This window comes from Triticum urartu, chromosome 1A (assembly GCF_056163025.1).
Source record: "Triticum urartu cultivar PI428250 chromosome 1A, HENAU_Tu73, whole genome shotgun sequence".
In the NCBI taxonomy this organism is placed as follows: Eukaryota; Viridiplantae; Streptophyta; class Magnoliopsida; order Poales; family Poaceae; genus Triticum; species Triticum urartu.
The window spans coordinates 505,107,653-505,128,611 of record NC_141873.1 but is presented as its reverse complement, the minus strand read 5'-3'; the positions used below and the strand labels follow the sequence as shown (position 1 = coordinate 505,128,611).

The 20,959-nt window shown below is 44.6% G+C and overlaps 1 protein-coding gene across 2 annotated transcripts; it reads left to right on the top strand.

The window, feature by feature from the left end:
* The first annotated feature begins 11,656 nt into the window (after positions 1 to 11,656).
* On the top strand, positions 11,657 to 20,507 carry LOC125522965 (zinc finger CCCH domain-containing protein 36). Of its 2 annotated transcripts, XR_007290062.2 has the most exons (6): positions 11,657 to 12,043; positions 14,198 to 14,324; positions 14,492 to 14,691; positions 14,795 to 16,128; positions 16,214 to 16,382; positions 20,363 to 20,507. XR_007290062.2 is itself a non-coding variant. In XM_048688012.2 (5 exons), the coding sequence occupies exons 1-5, from the start codon at positions 11,893 to 11,895 to the stop codon at positions 16,241 to 16,243; spliced, it is 1,842 nt and encodes a 613-aa protein (XP_048543969.2). In that variant the 5' UTR covers positions 11,657 to 11,892; the 3' UTR covers positions 16,244 to 16,570. The 2 variants fall into 2 exon arrangements, 1 of the variants encoding a protein (XP_048543969.2); XM_048688012.2 differs by lacking the exon at positions 20,363 to 20,507 and having other exon boundaries at positions 16,214 to 16,570.
* The last annotated feature ends 452 nt before the right edge of the window (positions 20,508 to 20,959 follow it).

Sequence of the window (20,959 nt, the reverse complement as noted above, 5' to 3'; positions counted from 1 at the left end):
GCCCGATGTAGCACCAGCGACCCAAGTACATCCGAAGTTAGAGATGGAAACGAGAAATCACGACGCAGCAAAAATAATAAGCGCCAGAATAAAGAAGACAACCCGAAGAGCACGGCGGTAAACACCGGGTTTAGAAGCTCTCGGCCAGGTCAGCAAAAGCCGCCCCCTAAAGGCACTAGAGATGAACTGTCCAGCTTAAACAAAATCCTGGACCAAATATGTCAGATCCATAGCACCCCCGATAAACCTGCAAATCATACCCATAGAGAATGTTGGGTCTTCAAGTAGTCCGGCAAGCTCAACGCCGAACATAAGGGGCAGGATACACCAAGCGAAGACGAGGATGAGCCTTGCAAGCAAAACACTGGGGAACAGAAGAAATTTCCACCAGAAGTCAAAACAGTAAACGTGTTACACGTGATAAAGGGGAGAAACAAATCGGCACTCCCAGATAAACATGCCCAAGGGCCTATCACCGCGGAGTTCTGCCACTGGCCGTCTCAACGGATCACCTTCGACCATCAGGATTACTCAGCAAGTATCCGGAACGCAGGATGGGCTGCCTTGGTATTAGATCCAATAATTGACGGATACCACTTCACACGAGTCCTGATGGACGGCGGCAGTAGCCTAAACCTGATATATCAGGACACAATCCGCAAAATGGGGATAGACCCAACAAAAATTTGCCATAGTAATACTACCTTTAAAGGAGTAACGCCAGGCCCGGAGTCTCATTGCAGGGGCTCCCTGCTACTAGAGATTATGTTCGGCTTCCCCGATAACTTCCGTAGCAAAAATTTAACCTTCCACATTGCTCCGTTCCAAAGTGGCTATCAAGCACTACTCGGACGCGAAGCTTTCACTCACTTTAATGCAATACCACATTACGCTTCCCTCAAGCTCAAGATGCCTGGTCCATGTGGCATCATTACTGTAAATGGAAATATTGAGCGCTCCTTATGCGCCGATGACGGTGCGGCCGCCTTGGCCGCCGCACACTAAACGGCCTCACCAACTCAAGCATTTGACAGGTCGTTAAGACCACGGACACGGCTAGACGAGTCCGGCTCAGCTATATGTAATTAATACAAGTTTGATGGCTATACCCCTATTACAATACAAGGGGCTCAACGCGCGCGCAAAAGTGGCAATAAGGCTCACCTTCACTCATTTTCAACTGTATATTGTTTATTTAGTATAACTTAACTTTTGCACGGCAACTTTTCAATTAAGTTCCTCTCTTTTTTAGATGACCATCGTGCTACACCCGTCCAGAATACGGCACAACGGAGACACAGGCGCAGACATGCAGCAGGGACCCGTTCCAAGGATTCTTTGTAGATTAAGACCCTGCGTAAACTTTTTTTACTGTCTCTTGTTGATTTACATCCCTCGGATTCTCAGTACAACCGAGAAGGATGCTGACGTCTTGGCATGTGGCCACGCCAGAATAATGCACGTACCTGGACACCAGGGGCTTATTACAAAGGGTACTGTTTAGACCCGGTTTACACCATAAAGACCGAATACCTTAGGGAGTGTTCGGTGTCGCGAGTTTGGCCTTATATGCATCAGCTCCTAATCATGTCTTTGGTCAAATGTTGGGTTTGCCCGGCTCCTGTGTTTTGCTGCCTTACGTTCCGCTCTATTGGCTAAGGCGGCACCAGGAGAACTACTGCGATTGTGCCCTGGTTCATCTGGACGAGCACCTCAGTAGAGAAAGCCGAAAACTAACTGTCATGATATAGCATGAGACTGGTCAACCACTCGATGACCAATCGGAATCTTCGGGATTCCTCCGCATTAACGAAGGGTCGTTTCCTGGCTAGGAATGTACGCACCCTGAATCCGGACGAGTGCGGAGCCACCAGGGACTATATAGTAGCCCCACTGTCAAACTCCTATGGCTAAGTGAAAGTGTTAAAGCATTATAGTTCGGTTGCCTAGTTCGCTGCGCTATCACCTCCTTACTAGGACCAAGACGTTGGATTAAGTGTGAATACGTGTCTTCTGCGAACACCCCCGCATTGTATGCGTGGGGGCTGAAGCCAACGACTGCAATCTTTCAGGTTATATACATATATACATAAACGGCCGCACATGAGGCATCACAATACTTTTGGGCAAAAGTATAAACACAACCTTGATAAATTTAATAAAACATTGTTTTTACAATGAGAATACATGTCACTCAAACATAATATTCTTCGAGCACTAGGCCTCTATCAAACGAGCACCCTCAAGAACTTCTTCAAAATAGTGCTCGGCAGCCACTCGGCCTATGGCCGAACCCTGCGCCGCGACAGTGGTAGCATCCATCTCCACCCAGTATGCTTTTACACGGGCAAGGGCCATCCACGAGCCTTCTATGCACGTCGACCTCTTCATCGCATTGATGTGCGGCACCGCACCAAGGAACTGCTGCACCAGGCTAAAATAACTGTTTGGCTTTGGCCTTTCCGGCCACAGCTGATCCACGACAGACCTCATGGCGAGTCCGGACAACCTATTAAGTTCGGCCCATTCAACTAGCTGATCGGTCAATGGAAGCGGACACTCTGGAACGTTAAACTACGACCAGAACAGCTTGTCCACTTCACGATCTGTTTGATCTCGGAAGTATTCGGCCGCATCGACAGCGCTCGCCGCCAAGTCCAGATATGCGTCTGCCGAACTCCATGGCCGATCCAGAGGGGCATGCCGCGGATCTCCGAACTTCCTCCGCAGCAAAAAGGGCTTCCCAGCCACAATGTCACACGCTTCACGCAGCTCCTCCTTCTTCGCTCTCATGGCAGAACGGGTGTCTTTGGTCGCCATCGTGGCCTTTTCGAGGTCCATCGCCTTCGCTCGGTTTTCTTCCTCAAGGAACTGGCAACGGTTGGCAGTGTCTTTCAACTTTACAGCCATCTTAGCCATTTTCTCTTTGCTCTCACAATGCGCGGCCTTCTCGGCTCTTAACTCTTCGGTTGCCTTCAAAGCAGCCGCATTACTACTCCTTGCTTGTTCTTTGGCCCGGGCAAGTTCCGCTCGAAGGGTCTCCACGATGGTAGCTCCATCTGCAGTCACAACATATTAAAGATATTGGCATCACGCTGCTCTTACTATGTGACATTCACCAGAAAATATCACTTACCCTGTGCCTTGTCAAGCCGCTTGTTAACAAGCTCGATGCCGGCATCCGCCGCATCCAGTTGCCGCTTTAGTTCGGCAAACTCATGAGTCCGGCTAGCCACCGGAGCTTCCACTACCTGCACATAAAGGCGGTATGGTTATTACCTGGGAGTATGATCCTCTGTTTGCCGCCATTCTCGGTGACAACCAGAGTCTCAGGGGCTACTATCTACACAGGGCACACCTAAAAATGTGCGGTACTATCACCAAGGTATATCATTTTACGTACCTCAAAGCTCGTTAGTAGACTCATAAAGGCGTCATGCAACCCGCTTTCGGCAGACGAAATCCTTTCCATCACCGTACCCATCAACGTACGGTGTTCTTACAAGATGGTCGCTCGCTTCAGCAGATCCCTCAGCGCGTCTGACTGCATACCAGACGGCACCGGACTCTTTTGTTTGCCCTCTTCAAGAGCCGGATGCTGGGGACTTTGGGTGACTATAGGATTATCTTCTGGCCTCACCGGATCTGGAGAGGCCCTCCGTGACGACACTTCAAGGTCGCCCGCTTCTTGAGCGGGGGAGTCCGGGGGAGGCGTTTCGCTCTCCATCATCTTCGGAAGAAGGTCCCCTGAAGACGAGCTCTGTTGAGAGGGGCTAAGATCCGAACTACAAGATAAACGCTTCGGTTATTTTCCTTGGAAGTAAGGTAGAATATCTCTACTATTAAGGAGATTTTGATCACTTACGACTCGTTAGAGGGCTGATCCCCGCGCGGGCTTTGTGCGGCAAGAGCACCTTCCATGGCAGGACCCTCTGCTAGAGACTTCTTCTCCCGTTTGGAAGCCTTGGTTTCCGGATCTTCAGAGGCAGTCCTCTTCCTTCCCTGGAGCGAGAGAAGGTCAGATTCTTCCCCTTGGTTATCCTCCCTCACGAAGGTGCTCATTCCCTCGGTTGGAATTGGTAGCGATGGGGTCCCACTTTCGCCCTCATTATTCCCCCCCCCCTTTATCTTCCTTTGAGGGCTCCGGGCAAGGTACTAGCTCGAGCATCTTTTCCAGTACCGGATTGTCCAAACCCTCAGGAAGGGGGCCGAACACCGAATCATCTTCGCCTTTGTTAGCCAGTCCTGGTCAGAGGGCGATTTCTCAGAATGACGTCATGATAAACAAAAGACAGTGTGTTCGGCTAGAGGATTACTTACTTGGTCGACGGTGCGGTTGCTGCTCAGGCCCACATCCTCGGTAGTATCCGGACACTCTGTTTGGGGTCCGAAGAATGATTTGTACATCTCCTCGTGCGTCAGGCCGAGGAAATTCTGAATAGCGCGCGATCCTTCTGGGTTGAATTCCCACAAACGGAGGGGTCGGCGTTTGCAAGGCTGGACTTGACGGACCAGCATGACTTGCACTACCATAACCAAACTAAAATCTCCCTCGAAGAGATCCCAGATGCGGCTCTGCAATATGGGCACATCCTTGGCTGGACCCCAGCTCAGCCCCCTGCTGATCCATGACATCAGTTGTGGTGGAGGGCCCGAGCGAAAGGCGGGGGAAGCTACCCACTTGGCACTTCTGGGAGCAGTGATGTAGAACCACTCCGGTTGCCATAATCCAGACACCTCTGGAAAGGAACCTTTTGGCCACGGAGCTCCAGCAATCTTGCTTACTAATGCACCCCCACACGCTGCATGCTGCCCCTTGACCGTCTTCGGCTTCACATCAAAGGTCTTGAGCCACAGGCCGAAGTGAGGGGTAATGCGGAGGAAGGCCTCACATACGACAATAAATGCCAAGATGTGAAGAAATGAATCCGGGGTAGATCGTGGAAATCAAGCCCGTAATAGAACATCAAACCCATTACGAAGGGATCCAGAGTGAGGCCTAGTCCTCGGAGGAAGTGGGAGATGAACACGACGTCTTCATTGGGTTCAGGAGTAGGGACGACCTGCCCTCGGGCGGGCAGCCGATGCGAGACTTCGACGGTCAGGTATCTTGCCTCCCTCAACTTCTTGATATCCTCTTCCGTGACGGAGGAGGGCATCCACCGGCCCTGGAGGCTGGATCCGGACATGATTGAAGATCCGAAGCGCCTGACCTAAGCTTTGAGCGTTAGAACTCGAGGCGGGGGAGGGATTCGATTGAGCGCGAGAGGAAAAAAGTAAAAGCCTTGACCCTTTATAAAGAGGGTGAATATCAAGCGTCCTCCTTGTGGCCGTTTGGGACTTGCCTAAAATCTAGGAGTCCTAGGCGTGGTTGGGTTACCCACGACCGTATTGATGAGAATCCCGTAATACGGGGGACACGATCTCTGCTTTGACAAGACGTGTCAAAAAACTGCCTCGCGTTATGTGCGGGGCTAGTTAAAGGAAAGGGTTCGAATAATCAGCGGGCCATGGCATAATGTCATGTTGCTAAAACGTGTCAGCTGATCAGATTTGTGGAAATATTATTCTCTCTACGGTGGTATGTGGAAATTATTTTGCAGGTTCGGACACTATCCTTGTATTCAAATTCTTCCGTGGTGTATTCGGAGGAGGAACCCGCCTTGCAATGCCAAAGACAATACTGCGCGCCGGACTCATCGTCATTGAAGCCTGGTTCAGGGGCTACTGAGGGAGTCCTGGATTAGGGGGTCTCCGGACAGCCGGACTATATCCTTTGGCCGGACTGTTGGACTATGAAGATATAAGATTGAAGACTTCGTCTCGTGTCCGGATGGGACTCTACTTGGCGTGGAAGGCAAGCTAGGCAGTACAGATATGTATATCTCCTCCTTTGTAACCGACCTTGTGTAACCCTAACCCTTTCTGGTGTCTATATAAACCGGAGGGTTTTAGTCCGTAGGACAACATACAATCATACCATAGGCTAGCTTCTAGGGTTTAACCTCTCCGATCTCGTGGTAGATCAACTCTTGTAATACTCATATCATTAAGAATAAATCAAGCAGGAGGTAGGGTTTTACCTGCATCAAGAGGGCCCGAACCTAGGTAAAACATCGTGTCCCCTGCCTCCTGTTACCATCCGCCTTAGACACACAGTTCGGGACCCCCTACCCGAGATCCGCCGGTTTTGACACCGACAAGTGGGCATAAAAACCGACAAACTGTAAACCGAACCGATGCTGAAACCAAATAAACCGAATTTTTGATTTTTTTTCTAGTGTCACAACAAAATTCGGTTTTCATGTCAACTAACCGAACAAAATTCGGTAGGTTCGGTTTTATTCTCGGTTAACCGAAAAACCCCTGAAGAAACGTGAATCAGCAAAAGAAACGATGCAAATACACGTGCATGCGTGCAACAATGTCTTCCGGGAGTCACGCGTCGACGCTCCCACGATCGTCCACCAACGCATCATGCGCAGCTCCCATGACATGGGCCTACCTTTTCTTTTTTTGACCAAAGTGCATGCAAGAGGACGCAAGGCCCAGTTCACGTGTGCTTCTTTGGTGGCATGCATGTGCGTACAGCCGGCTCGTCTCCTTTAGTCCCACCTCGCTCCCCTGGACGGATGATTCAAATTTGATGCCTATATATATAAGAGGGTGCCACTGCTACAATCTAAGCATGGATAGTTGAAGTGTGGTTCTTCGGTATAAAACCGAAAACCACACTGAAACTTCAGTTAACCGAAATTTCGGTTAGCTATATTTAGCTAGCATTTTCGGTTTCTATTTTTACTAACCGAAATTTAATAAACATCGAATGGTAGAAACCGAATTTTTGGTTTATACCGAACGCCCAGGCCTAGTTTTGTCTATGTATCCACACATGTATCAAGTTTCCGGTTAATACAATTCTAGCATGAATAATAAACATTTATCATGATATAAGGAAATATAAATAACAACTTTATTATTGCCTCTAGGGCATATTTCCTTTATCTTCATCATCCTGGCAGTCTCCATGACGAGGAGGGAGTAGTTCACCCTCGGGGCCGAGGGTATGTACCAGTAGCTATGTGTTTGATCTCTCCCCCCTCTCTCTTCCTCTCTCTCTCTCGTGTTCTTGATGTACCATGATCTTTGTTAATATAGTTGAATCATATGGTGTTCTTCCCTCTCTATCTTGCTGCGATGAATTTAGTCTTTCCCTTTGAGGTTTCATTATTATTGAATTGATTATTTTGGACTTGAGAACACTTGATGTATGTCTTGCATGTGGATACCCCTGGTGACAATGGGGTATTCTATTGAGTCACTTGATATATGTTTTGGTAATTAACTTGCGGATTCCCGAGGTGACAATGGGGTAATCTAGGCACATAGCTTGATACACATTTTCGTCTTACTTTCTCCGATATAAATTTTGGGGTACTCTTTGAAGTTCTTTGTGTTAAATTGGATATTATGAATCTAAAATTGTTTGATGCATATCGGATAATTAACTCATGGATACTTGTGAGACATTGGAGTATCCAGGTGACATTAGAGTTGATTGATGCGTATCATATGGTGTTATTTCAGTACGAACTTTATGACTGTTTGCGACACTTATAGGGATGGCTCAATAGATTGATCGGAATTGATAACTTTGAGGTAGTTTGCTACCTACAACAATTTCATCTTATGTTCTTCACCATTGATAAGAACTTTGGAGTAATTCCGTGTCGCACGTTGAGGGACGGTTATATGATTCAATTATGTTAGCATAGTTGAGAGATTGCACTAGTGAAAGTATGAACCCCAGGCGTTGTTTTCAAGCATTGCAACACCGGTTTTACTCACTTTTGTTACTTGCTATCTTGTTGTTTTTATTTGTTCAGATTACAAAAACTTACACCTACTATCCATACTACACTGTATCACCATCTCTTTGTCGAACTAGTGCACCTATAGAATTTACTATTGTATTGGGTGTGTTGGGGACATAAGAGATTTATTGTATTTGATTCAGGGTTGGTTGAGAGAGCACATCTTCATCCTACACATCCCACGGATTGATAAACCTAAGGTCATCCACTTAAGGGAAATTTGTTGTTGTCCTACAAAACTCTGCGCTTGGAGGCCCAATAGAGTCTACAAGAATAAAAGTTGTGTAGTAGACATCAATCAAAAGTGCATTTATTAAGGATAGGTTCATCATGGAGGGGTGTGGTTCTCTTGCATGAGATACTACATGAGATGAAAACTAAGAAAATGAGTGGTGTGCTTTTCAAAATTTATTATGAGAAAGCTTATGACAAGGTCAAGTGGCCCTTTCTGTACCAAATGATGCAAGCTAAAGGCTTTGGTGATGTTTGGTGTGACGGGTGATGAAGTTGGTGTGAGGGGGCAGAGTTGTAGTCAAAGTCAATGACCACATTAGGCCATATTTCTCAACACACAAAAGGGTAAGGCAAGGAGACCCACTGTCACCTTTACTGTTTTAATATCATTGCCGAAGGTCTGGCAATCCTGGTTAAGAGAGCTTAGGAACAAGGACTGATATCTGGGCTTATGCCACACTTGGTTAAGGATCGACTGGTTGTTCTGCAGTATGGAGATGATACTATATTTCTGCTTGAGGATGATCTGAACAAAGCTAGAAATTTGAAATTTGTGTTGTGTGTTTTTAACACTTTTCTAGGTTGATGATAAATTTTCACAAGAGTGAAGTTTTTTTGCTTGGGGGTGCAAAGGAAAAAAAAGAAAGCCTACATGGAGATATGTACATGTAAAGAAGGGTCCCTTCCTTTGCTTTACTTGGGGCTCCCTGTGGATGACAGGAGATTGAGTAACACACAGTGGGCCCAGTTGAGCGAAAAATTGAGAAAAGGATGGCTGGCTGGATTATGAACTTGCTATGAACTGGAGATAGGATCACTTTGGTGAATTCTTGTCTTAGTAACATTCCATTGTACATGCTCTCCTTTTTGGAAGCACCAAAGGGGGTGTTGAAGAACATGGATGCTAGCAGAGCTATGATGGTGTGGCAGGAAACACTAGAGAAGAAAAGATACCACCCAGTTAGCTAGCAGACTATCTGTATGACTAAAAGCTATGGGGGGTTGGGCATTTTGGATCTTGAGGTCATGAATAAATGCCTTTTAATGAAGTGGATGTGGAAACTTGAGAATTCTGAAGCGCTCTAGCAGGAAATGCTGCAAAATAAATACCAATCTGAGAGTACCTTTGGCTTTTGTGAGAGATGGTGGCTCTCATTTTTGGCAAGGTTTGATGAAGGTCAGAGAGTTGTTTCTTAGCCTGACCAGGAGGGTAGTTGGAGATGGTGCTAGAACTCTATTTTGGGAAGATGTGTGGCTTGGGGATAAAAAGCCGACAGAGCTATTCCCTAGGTTATACAACATTTCCTTTGATAAGATGATTACTGTGAAAAATGCCAAAAGTTTTGGCTGGTCCAGTTTCACTTTAAGAAGGACATTGTATGATGAATACTCCCTCCGTCCGAAAAAGCTTATCCCAAGCTTGTCTCTCAAATGGATGTATCTAGCACTAAATTGGTGCTAGATACATCCATTTGAGGGACAAGCTTTTTCGGACGGAAGGAGTATTTGAGACAATGGGAGAAATTGACAAAGCTAGTGGAATTGAGTTATGAGAAAGACAAGATGCTATGGTTGCTGAATACCAAGAATAGATTTATGGTGAAAGGACTATATATGCCTCTCAAATCTTCTGCCCCGTGGTGGGTTTAGAGGGATCTGGAAACTGAAAGTTCCCCTCAAAATCAGAGTCTTCCTGGTTGCTTATTAAGAGAAGCATACTTATTAAGGAGAACTTGATCAAGAGGGAGTGGATTGGGAATGAAGAGTGTTATTTTTGTGGGTGCAAAGAAACACTAATCACCTGTTGTTCAAATGTGCCATGGCCAGGTTTGCCTGGCAGGTGGTGATGTGCACCTTTGATAAAAAAGAACCCTTGATAGGTTTTTTTTATTTAATGGGAGACTGGATTCAGTCTTTCCCTAGGAAGTATATGAGGGTAGTCCTCATTGGGGGGGGGGGTTACTATATCCTAGGTCATATTGAAGACCATAAATAGGGCGTGTTTTGACAAGATTTTACCCTGATGATCCTGCCTCTGTTGTGTATAAACTATGCTCTTTTCAGAAGTCTTGGAGTATATTGCAGAAAAACCCAGACAGAAACGCAACTGAGATGAGTGTGGCTCGCATCAGGGAGGTACTGCGAGAGGTGTTCTCTGGGAAGCGTGGCTGGAATCCTGTGAGGAGAAGAATAGGAGTTGGATGATGATGATTAGGCTGTGTATACATGTGTTTGGCGCGTGGTTGGCCTCCTTGTGGCGTTGATTGCGTTTTAGCTTTTGTAATGGATGTTAATCTGGTCTTGTTGTGCTTGGGTGTTTTTGTCTGGACATGTTGTGCTTCGCCTGCGTGTGGTAGCCCTTGCTTAGATGTTTTCTTCTTTATTTTTGATCAACATACTTTTGTAGCTTGTGTGGCGGTTTCTTTAATGGAAATCAACGAGGGAGGCTCGTTGTGTCAAAAAAAGTTGATCTTCTATTTCCTTAACCTCCTGTATATACCTGGTTCGCAAGGATTTCTCCTTGGCATCACAAAGCTACACCTTAAACTTCACTATCTGCCGTCGGATTAATCCAAAAATTGTCCGGCTCCACCTTCGCATGTTGCTGGTGACCCTGCCCAGTTTGCTACACACCCCACGAAGACCAACTTGGTCGTGGTCAGCTGATTGCCACACGTCAGCAACCATGGCGTCATATAGCTCGTGCCGGGTCCATGCCTCCTTATAACTTAATATCCTCTTCCTGCTTTTATTTCTCATGACCGGTGTCATCATAGCACGAATAAGAAGGGCAGTTTGTTCAGATTCTTCTGCCAAAAACATGCTCGACACACGTCTCGGGAACCATTTGCAGAAAGTCGTCATTACATGTGGCTCGGTCTAGCCTGACTTGAATATTTTCCTCCGCGCCTCTTTCACCATCCCACGTAAATGGAAATCCCGAAAAACCCAGGTCTGCAAGCCGTCATCGTCCAAGCAACCCCTGGAGCCCTCCATTTTCACACAACTCCGTGGGTTCCCTCCTTGTCTTTCCGATTGGAATAATACTTCATTAAAATCACCCACGAAAAGCCCGTTTCGCTTGAAATAATACCCCATTAAAATCACCCGCGCAAAGCCCGTTCCGTTTGGAATAATACTCTGTTAAAATCACCCGCGCAAAGTCATGAAAGGTTCCGCAAAGCCATGAAAGATCATCCTGTTTTTTGAGATACTCCCTCCGTTCGGAATTACTTGTCGCAGAAATGGATGTATCTAGACGTATTTTAATTCTAGATACATTCATTTCCGAGACAAGTAATTCTGAACGGAGGAAGTAACAGACAGCATCCCAAATTTTCATTCTCTGTTTTCCGAAGACGTAGTGTCCCATGGCAAATGTCCGGGGCACCTTGCGAGTTTCAAGTGTCAAAGCCGAAAGCTGCACGATGTTTCGTGTTGGGAGCAATGAATGAAGGCCCTTTATTGATGGATTTGCGTCCTGAAATATACCGCCGGGACCGCCGAATCGGCAGAAACGCAAAACCCACGCGCGCGGCCGGCACCGGGACGCACGGCCCTTTATAGCCGGCCACCCCGTCGCCGTGGCGACCCAAACGCGATGCGAGGGCAGCAGAGATAGGAGAGGGGTAAGAAACTGAAGCGACCGAGGTTTTGCCCCCAAATCCCCCCACCCCCCTCACGCGCACCTCGCCGCCGCCGCCCCCTCCCCCTCCCTCCCCCCTCCACCAACCCCCGTCGCAGCCGCAGCGCAGCGCAGCACCGCAGTCGCCCGTCGCCCCCGATGGCGACCGCCGCCGGCCTCGTGAGCGGGCTGTCGGCGAAGGACGAGATTAGGGAGGTGGAGATGGAGATCATGAACCCGCCGGAGGAGGCGGCGGAGCGGGCCGGGCTGAAGAGGGCCTGGGGCTACGCGAACGCCGGCAGTTCTCATGGTATTGCCCCTCGATCGCCCTCTAAACGCATGCTTTACCGGTTAATGTACTGCCTGTGCTCCTAGTTTCGGTGCGTGATTGCTTTGAAACGCTAGATCTGTGCAGGCGAGGCGCGGATGGTAAGATCCGGCGGGGAAAATGCACATCCTTTGTGTGGTTGATTGATGATTGATACTATTAAGTTGTTTTGCTTGTGTAGGAGAGGTGCTGGGTAGTTGATCTGGCATCAGGGGGTGTTGGAGATCTGGTAGAAGGCGAGAAATTATGCATGCAGTTTTCTAGGGTTTGCCTTGGAATGCTTGAATTGCATAACTTAGCCTTTCGCGCCTGTTTTTCAATGGTAGCCGTTAGCGCTTGTTTATGTTGCTGGCATTGCTATGCTATTTTAGGTAGATGGGTTATTATGAAGTTCTGTTGCTGACTATGGTTGACTTGATGACTTGTATCGTTCTATGCTTGTGACGTCATTGGTACGACTAGTTGCTATACGACAAGGAGCTCGACGTGTGTATTTAAGTAGGTGAAGCAGCTCGCGCAGTATAGCAGCAACTAGATCGTAGCTCGACACAATGTTAATGTAGTAGATCAGTGGAGCAGCTTGTCGTGTTGTTTGAGGCACTTTTTTGCCGTTTCTGTATATCCTAATAGATTACGCCACCACGTGGATATAGCTATCTAGGGCAGTTGGTTGTGAAGTTGCGTGACGCAAGCGTAAACAATTAGTTATAAAATTCTGCCTTTCATGAATGATTAATGGTTCAGATTCCTTGTTTTTGGTTTTTATTAAAAACAAACCCTTTTTTTACCGCTTTAGTCAACCAACGGCCTAGCACAGTAAATGTTGAGGCAAACCCTGATGTTGCTAATTTTGTCGAAGGAACGTAGGAATATTTGGTTGACCATCAAGTCAACCGATTGGCATATATGGTGAAGTGCCTTCTTATGCTTATCTTGTGATTACTGCTGTGCTGATGTTAGGGAGAGGGTCAATTGTTTTTCAGTCTATTGCTCATGACAAGAGTGCGGTTTCGCAGGCTTGCATACTGATATGCAACAGGTTTTCATGGCATGTTATGACTCATAGTCATAGGTCCATCTTGAGAATTATCTTGGTTTACATTTGATTAGCTCATCCCTCACAACCTTGTGGTTCACAAATATAAGGATGAAATGGACAAGTCCAATGGCCTTCTCATTCGTAGCAGGGAAGGCTTGTTTTCAGTCATGAGAATTGTATTAAGCGTATTGTTGTGAATATTGGAGTAGAGAAGGAAGAAAGACCTTGGTCCCCGCAGACCTTTCTATTACGGTTGGACTTCTTATAATTTCCTGGAATCTTTCCTAATTCTCTCCCTTCTAGTCTTATAATAATTACTTATCCTTTCACTTGGACTCCTTCTGTACCATTATTCTTGGCTGAATTGGGCTCCACAAATTCCAGCAGAAGCTTGTCCAAGTTGCTACTCTTGCTGTCATTGCCCATTGCCCAATACATCCATAACATGTATGTACCAAATTTGGCCCGTATCATGCTATAAGCTATCACTAACTGGTTTGTTTGCTCCTATTATATCCTCTGATTCCAACCCTATTTACTTATCATTGGTTTTGCCATGGTAAAGCTAACACTCTATGCGGCCTTTTTTATTTGGGACCATTATATCCCATATCCCATGATCGTACCATTCTTCTATGTCCATTTGTTGTTTGCTTAAATCAATAGAAGCTTTTCAGCCTCCAGGGTTCAGTCAAACTGGAAAATAAACATTGAAATCCTGAACTTCAGTCAACAGTAGTTGGTTCTGGAGTCAGTCATAGGGATCTTAAATCAAATTTATTTCTTACTCCTAGGAAATCTTGCATGGAATGATTCTCGTCAGTGATTGATGTATTGTAATGGTATAAGTTAGCAGCCTGCTGGACTAAAAAAAATCCTTTAGGTGTATGTCAGCTACATTGTACAAGTATCGGGTTTCTGCTATTTGGAGCCTGTTAACAGTTTCCTTGAGATTAAGCGTTTTAATTGATTGGTGGAATATAGAATGGCTAGTACGAATAAGTTGAATATCGGTATGAATTTTGTATGAAGATCACTAAGATGAATTGGTTGTATATGTTGAAACTTGGATCTCATTATAACCATACATTTTCTAGGTTTTATTGGAGTGACTACTGCTGAAAAGGAGCCAACACTCCTGCCTCATAACAATGTCAAATATCTGAAGAAAGCTGGCAGTGGCAATCTTCTACGTCCGGATATGCCAGATACTAATGCTTGGAGGTACATCTATTATTATTGCTACTTCTGTGTGCACTAGGAATTTTGAACCTTCGAACAATATTTCTATCTTTGCTGTGGTGTTTGATGTAAGACATAATGTTCTTTTATCTTGCACTTCTTAAACAGTCATTTGATTCACTAATTCACTCAACACATTCACAACCTAGATTTAGTAGCTCATCTCCTGGTGGAGATCTGGGGAGCAAAACCAGAACCCCTACGGGTACCTTTAATGCTCAAGGCCAGTGCAAGAAAGGAAAGAATTGCACTTCTCCTCATGAAAGAGAGGGTTCTGGTTTTGGTAACCTGTGGAGTCAAGAAGAAAATGCTGGTTCACTCACATCAGTTGGTTATGGGAAACATAGAGGTATGAGATTTTTATAGGATAATGTTTAAATAATATCTTGCAGCCACAAACTTTTGATAGCTCTATAAATCTAAGTACTTTTGATTGCTCCACCCGTGCTCAGGCTCTGAAGAAGGATTTGAAGCACAATGTGTATCCAACTTGAATGATCTGCACAACTATGGGCGATATAGGACCCTCATTCATTCTTATGGCGCAGATCATAGGGGGCTGGCTCATAACTCGCCCAACCTAAATATTTCAGAGGAGAGGTCTTGCAGAACTGATAATTTCTGGACTACAAAGCCTACCCCTCCTGTAAATGAGCTGGTGCAGATCTCAGTTCAAGGGAAAAACCACAAACCTAGTCTCATGGGACACCACATTAGTTTGCCCTCTGATAGCTACTTGGATGGCAGGGAAACCTTAAGTAGATTGCATTTAGATGGAGCAAAGCTGTTGCCGGATCTGAATGTGGCTAAAGCAAGCAGCCTAAGTGATTCTCATGTCTCTGATTATTGGCATCGACCATTTTACTCATCTGTTTCATTTGACTATCCCCAGTATGGTGAGAAGCGATCTGCTTATGGTGGACCAACAGAAAATCTTCCTCACGAACATCAGAAAGAACATAGTTCAAGCTTTGCCTCATACAGCTCAAACAGTATAACAGGGTTCAGAAGTCCAGGCCACAATAGCTCTGTTCATTCCTTGGGTAGCCAACCTTCTCGAGGAATTACTCACCTAGGAATGCCGTCCCTTCATCAGTTAACACCTGGTATCGAGAAATTTGGTCTCCATAAAGATGTATATTTTGACAAGGGCTGTGGTACATCTAGGCCTGGGTTACGTGCAAGCAGTTCATGTCAGCCTGAGCACCTTTCCCCAATCAAGGATGACCCTTGGGTAACTTCAGTGCCTTTTGTACCTCTTGTTGAGTTTCCCAACAGTACATCACCTTCAAATAGTCCATATGACCCACTTGCTGACAGTATGAACCCTCCCAAAGTTGAGAGTGGCAATATTCTCAAGTCCTCCAACATATCCTGCAGCATTTCAAGTCAGCACACTGCTGGGAATGGTGTTATAGATGGAGACATCAACAAATCATTGATTTATGATAAGTTGGCAAGGAATATGTCGGCAAAAGGGTCAAATGAGTTTGCAGGCTTGGTTGCACCTGGTAAGGAACGCTCTAGTCTGGATGGCGATACTTTGGTGAAAGCTTTTGAAAGAACCAAAGATTATTTCCGTATTCATTTGGCAGAACATGTGAAGGAGTTGCTGAAACCTATTTGGAAGGAAGGCAAACTGAGTAAAGATGCTCATAAACTGATAGTAAAAAAATCTGTTGACAAAGTTCTTGCTACAGTTGACCTGCATCAAGTACCAGCTACTAAAGAATTGATAACTGATTATATAACCATGTCTGGAACAAAGATTGAAAAGCTTGTGAAGGTAAAAAACTTGAATATGCAATTCAATGATGCACATAGCCGTTAACTTTCCTATGTTTGATTCCAGTCTATTTATTTTATGTCAGGCATATGTTGATAGGCATGGTACAAGATGAGATCCAGACTTCTAAATGCTGAGCTCCATCACCATAGATATGGGCTTTCAGCAAACACCTTTCCGATGTGATTAATCTGCAGTCCAATGTTGCTAGGCCTGATCTGCAGTCCAATGTTGCTAGGCCTGATCTGCAGTAGGTATTGAGTTGCATAACCCTGGCTGGTTTACAGGCTTAGTCAGACTATGTAGTAGTACTTTGTGGTGGAGTTTTAATTTAATGTATGCCTGTTAGCTGAGAGGACATCTAGTGCAACCAATGTAGAAACCTTGCTGCATGTGTGGTTAATCTATGGACTGGTACTTAAATAGTGTTGTTGAATCTGTTTGAAGTATTCATCTTGCTTAAAGTACAGTGTCATCGTTGTTCATTTTGTTTGGTAAGTAATCATCTTGCAAGATGCAATATCTACATAACCTGTTGTGCTTGATTGGGGGAGATAGAAGGAGCAACAATTTGTTGTGGAACAAAAAAGCACAGGAGATGTGTGCCAAAAAAACAAGGAGGGGAGAGGGGGGGGGGGCGCAAAAGTGCACAAGAGATATGTAATGACAAAAGATGGGGGGGGGGGGGGTGAAGTGCCATGCAATGTCCTAACTACTAGAATGATAGACAAAGTGTACTTTTATCTGCTCTACCGGTTGGTAAAAACCCTGCTCTGCATAGCATGGACCATTATCACAATATACTAAAATACCATGAGTGTGGAATATTTATACTCATGTTCCATGTTTCACCTCTTGGATCAATGGCCTTTGGCAATCTAGATCATTGTTAGGATGCTATTGGGTTGCACAATGAATGGACGAGTTGAGATGCAAGGTATAGAGAGGGAGAGAGGAAGAGGGTATTAAGCTATACAAGGAAGAAGAGCTCGGTGACACAAATTGGTAGGGTGTTGTATGCATCTTTGTCAGTGTTGTTAGGTGATGAAATGATCCGATTAGCGTGACGATCAATCGTTGTCTGATGAGCATTGGAACCATGGCTTAGGGCTCGGAGGAGCCAAAAATGTAGAAGAATGAAAGGGTAGTAGGAAAAGAGTAGTTCATGAGAGAGGTATCCATGAGCATAGCGGCTGCTTTACTCGTCTTTGGTTGTATCTGCACGTCAACAAATACTAAGGGGAAAGGCGGCATAACTAGGGGCTAAGGGCATCACTGCATCTTCACCTTCATTAAGTGCATGAAGACAAATACACCGAACATATCTTCACCCTCATCAAGAACTACTACTAGTAGGTGGATAGGAAGAACATGACAATGGCTCATGAACTCGCATGTTAGATGGACCAGATTGATATTTGCCTATGAGATCAAGCCGATTGCCCCCAACCCTAACAGTTGTGCGTGTGATCGGTAGCGATTTGTGCTATCAGAGAAACAACTAGTAGGTGGACAGGAAAAACACAACAATGGCTTCTTATGGACTTGCGTGTTAGATCAACCATATTGATATGCGCCTATGAAATCAAGTCGGTTGTTCAAATTGCCCAACCCTAACACCTCGAGTGTTAACATTCAATGTCATATCCTCAGCTGCAAGGCAACATTAGGTATGAAGCAAGATAAGTCCAAGGCCTGAGCCAGCTAAACAAAGCCGTTCTCCACCTGAGCTTGTAGCCTTGTAGCCAAGTGATTCCAAATTGTAACTTTGGCTATAAGTAGTTGTGCGTGTATGTGGAAATCGGTGTCGATCAGATAAACAACCTACACGGGTTGAACTTAATGCTGTTGTTGATCTTGTTGTTAGTTGGAGCATGTTCTGGTGCACATAAGAGTTCCTCTAGGGCATAAATGCTAGTATGGACATTTGGTTTGATTGAGAATTGCTTTCAAGGACCTTAAAGGAAGAGTTGTTGAAGACCTAGGTGGTCCAGAGTGGGCCCAACCTCTATGAGGCTTGACAGATTATTTTTAGCCGTCGATCCTCTTTCGTTGTTCTTGCGTTTCCTTGTGAGCTTGCAGGATCATGAAGCGTCGGCTCGTGCAGTTTAGTGGATTCATTAATAGTTTGGGTGAATTTGCAGTTTAGTGGATTCAATAATAGTTTGGGTGAATTTTCATCACAACCTGATGCATTACCCCGTTATTTTCGCGTAGTTGCGACTAGGTACATGGTATGACATCGTACAATGCCCCATTTCACTATTATCTTTCAACAAGTTTGCAAGTCTAGCGGTCAACCCTTGTTCAATGTTCTTGCCATGATGCTGGGAAAAAGACTTGCACAATAACTAGGCGAGGCGCGAACAAGAGAGATAAATAGCCATACCCTTACTTAATGATATGCTACACCTACTTGACATTTTCAAAATTAGTACTGAAAAGGTAGAGTGGAAACATTACAATAACTACACTCTTCATTCCCTAGATTGACAAGTACTTTAAAGCAAATAATGTTAGGGCCATGGCTAGAGATAGTGAAACAGAGGGAATATATTATTGATATTGCATTCTTACTAGCAATTGGTTTTGTGGCCAGGTAGTTAGGGTCGTTTGGCCTGGCTTCACTCGGATCATGATCACTTTTCTAGCTACTCAACCTTTTTCCTTGACCTGTTCGACCCACGGTCTTGGTAACTATCAGTACATCTCTCCTTAGGTGGCGGGGTGTGGGACCTTGGGTTTGGCGAAGGGCTAAGCAACTGTCTTTTAGAACACCGACTCCTCATAGAGGTGTGCATATAACCTCTTAATAAATGCACTGGTGATTCCATCAATGCAAATTGGCTATTGTCTAGAGAACATATTGTGGAACTTTGAGAGTGTTGTGTACTGAAATACATGTTGTTTTATATGTACGTGTTATAGAAAAAAATGCATAAAGGGGATGCAGATAGATACTTAAATTTGACCTAACCATGCTCTAAAAGCCAAGAGCATCTTAAGTGAAGTCCTTACTTTCAACCACAAGAAATTTTGTAGAACCAACTAAATACCAATTATATTTCACTTAATAATGTTTATCATCTTTCTTATGCTTATTTGAGTTCTTCCATTGGGAGATATAACCTATGCACCAAGACACTAACCACACACAAGACCATTAAGAGGATTTTGTATTTATATACTCCCTCCGTCCCAAAATAAGTGTCTCAACTTTGTACTAACTTCAGTACAAAGTCATACTAAGCTTGAGAGAATTCCTTATTTAACATCGTGTTTAAATTTTATGCCCTATTTGACATCGACAAATGATTTCTTCCCTATCTAACAACGAGTCTAAATTTTATGCCTTTTATGACACTTGTGTCTATTTTAAGCATAAATTACACCTGAAAAGACCCTTTTGCCCCTCATGAGTATGAGAGAATTCCTTATTTAACATGTTTAAATTTTATGCCCTATTTGACATCGACAAATGATTTCTTCCCTATCTAACAACGAGTCTATGCCTTTTATGACACTTCTGTCCATTTTAAGCATAAATGACGCCTGAAAAGACCCTTTTGCCCCTCATGTGGTATGTTTGTGTGCGCGCGCATGTGTGTGCTACTGCGTGTGTAAGTGTGTGCGCTGCTGTGTGCGTTTGTGCGGCTGCGTGCGTGTTGCTCGGTGTGCTGCTGCGTGCGTGTGTGTATGTGCTGCTGCATGTGTGCTACTGCCGCTGCGTGTGGTGTGCTGCACGTGTGTGCGCGCGCTCCTGCCCCACACAGATACCACATGAGGGGCAAAAGGGTCTTTTCAGGTGTCATTTAGGCTCAAAATGGACTGAAGTGTCATGAAGGGCATAAAATTTGGACTCATTGTTAGATAGGGAAGAAAAAGTTTTTCAGTGTCAAATAAAGAAACGAAATTTAAGGTAGTGTTAAATAAGGAATTGTTTCGTTATATATCATGGAGGCTTTTCTATAAAGATAAGTGAGTTTTGAGCTTTGTTTTGTCAGTGAATTCTTGTGGACCGAGCTTGGTTGAGCTAGGGCCTGATTTGCTTGATTCACAAGGAACAGAATAGATTTTTATCGTAGAATATATTACCTGCTCCTGAAACATTAAAAGATTAAAGCCTTCTTTCTCTTGCCCAGAAAACTGCATCTTGCTGCCAAACTGATTGTTGAGGTTTGATATTTTTGTTTGCCTGTTTCTTGAATCTTGATAAATGGTTTCTCTTTTGCAGCCAACCTGAAGTGAAGTGGATTTAGGGAAGCATTCAATTTTGCATCTTTAAGGTTGCCAGATATTAAAGTCGTCTTTGAGCCTATTATATCCTCATTTTATCATCACTGATCAAACTGATGAGAGCTGCCAGAACATGCAAATGGGTATGTGTAATTACTATAGCTCTTTTCTTTGGTGTAACGAGAATATTTCCTTAGCTTGCGGTTGTCAATATCTGAATTCATTCTTCTTAGATTTTGCTCCAGCGAAAATCTCGTGTTTTCACTTCTACTTGTTTCAGGAAATAGCAAACTATTCATTCCTTCTGTTATGTACTTGTACTCTTTTACATTTTGCTTGACACGCTCCACTATGTTGTTTTTCTGCAGAAACAAACAGTCGCCTCATTCACCTTCTCAGATTTTTTATGGCCTGTACTGCTTAATTCCTTGGCCCATTCTGCTGAAAAGGTATACCATACTGTTCCTGTATTACTATGACCCTAAGGCACAAAGTATTAAGAATGTCTCTTTTGATGTTATTTTTCTTCTCCAAAATGGCAACGTAGGTTCTGTTTCTGGACGGAATGGCGTTCCAGATTGGAATGCTAATACTA

Coding starts and splice junctions, on each gene's coding strand:
- LOC125522965 (XM_048688012.2), top strand. CDS start 11,893: ATGGCGACCGCCGCCGGCCTCGTGAGCGGGCTGTCGGCGAAGGACGAG. Junction 12,044..14,197: donor GAACGCCGGCAGTTCTCATG/GTATTGCCCCTC, acceptor TACATTTTCTAG/GTTTTATTGGAGTGACTACT. Junction 14,692..14,794: donor TGGTTATGGGAAACATAGAG/GTATGAGATTTT, acceptor ACCCGTGCTCAG/GCTCTGAAGAAGGATTTGAA.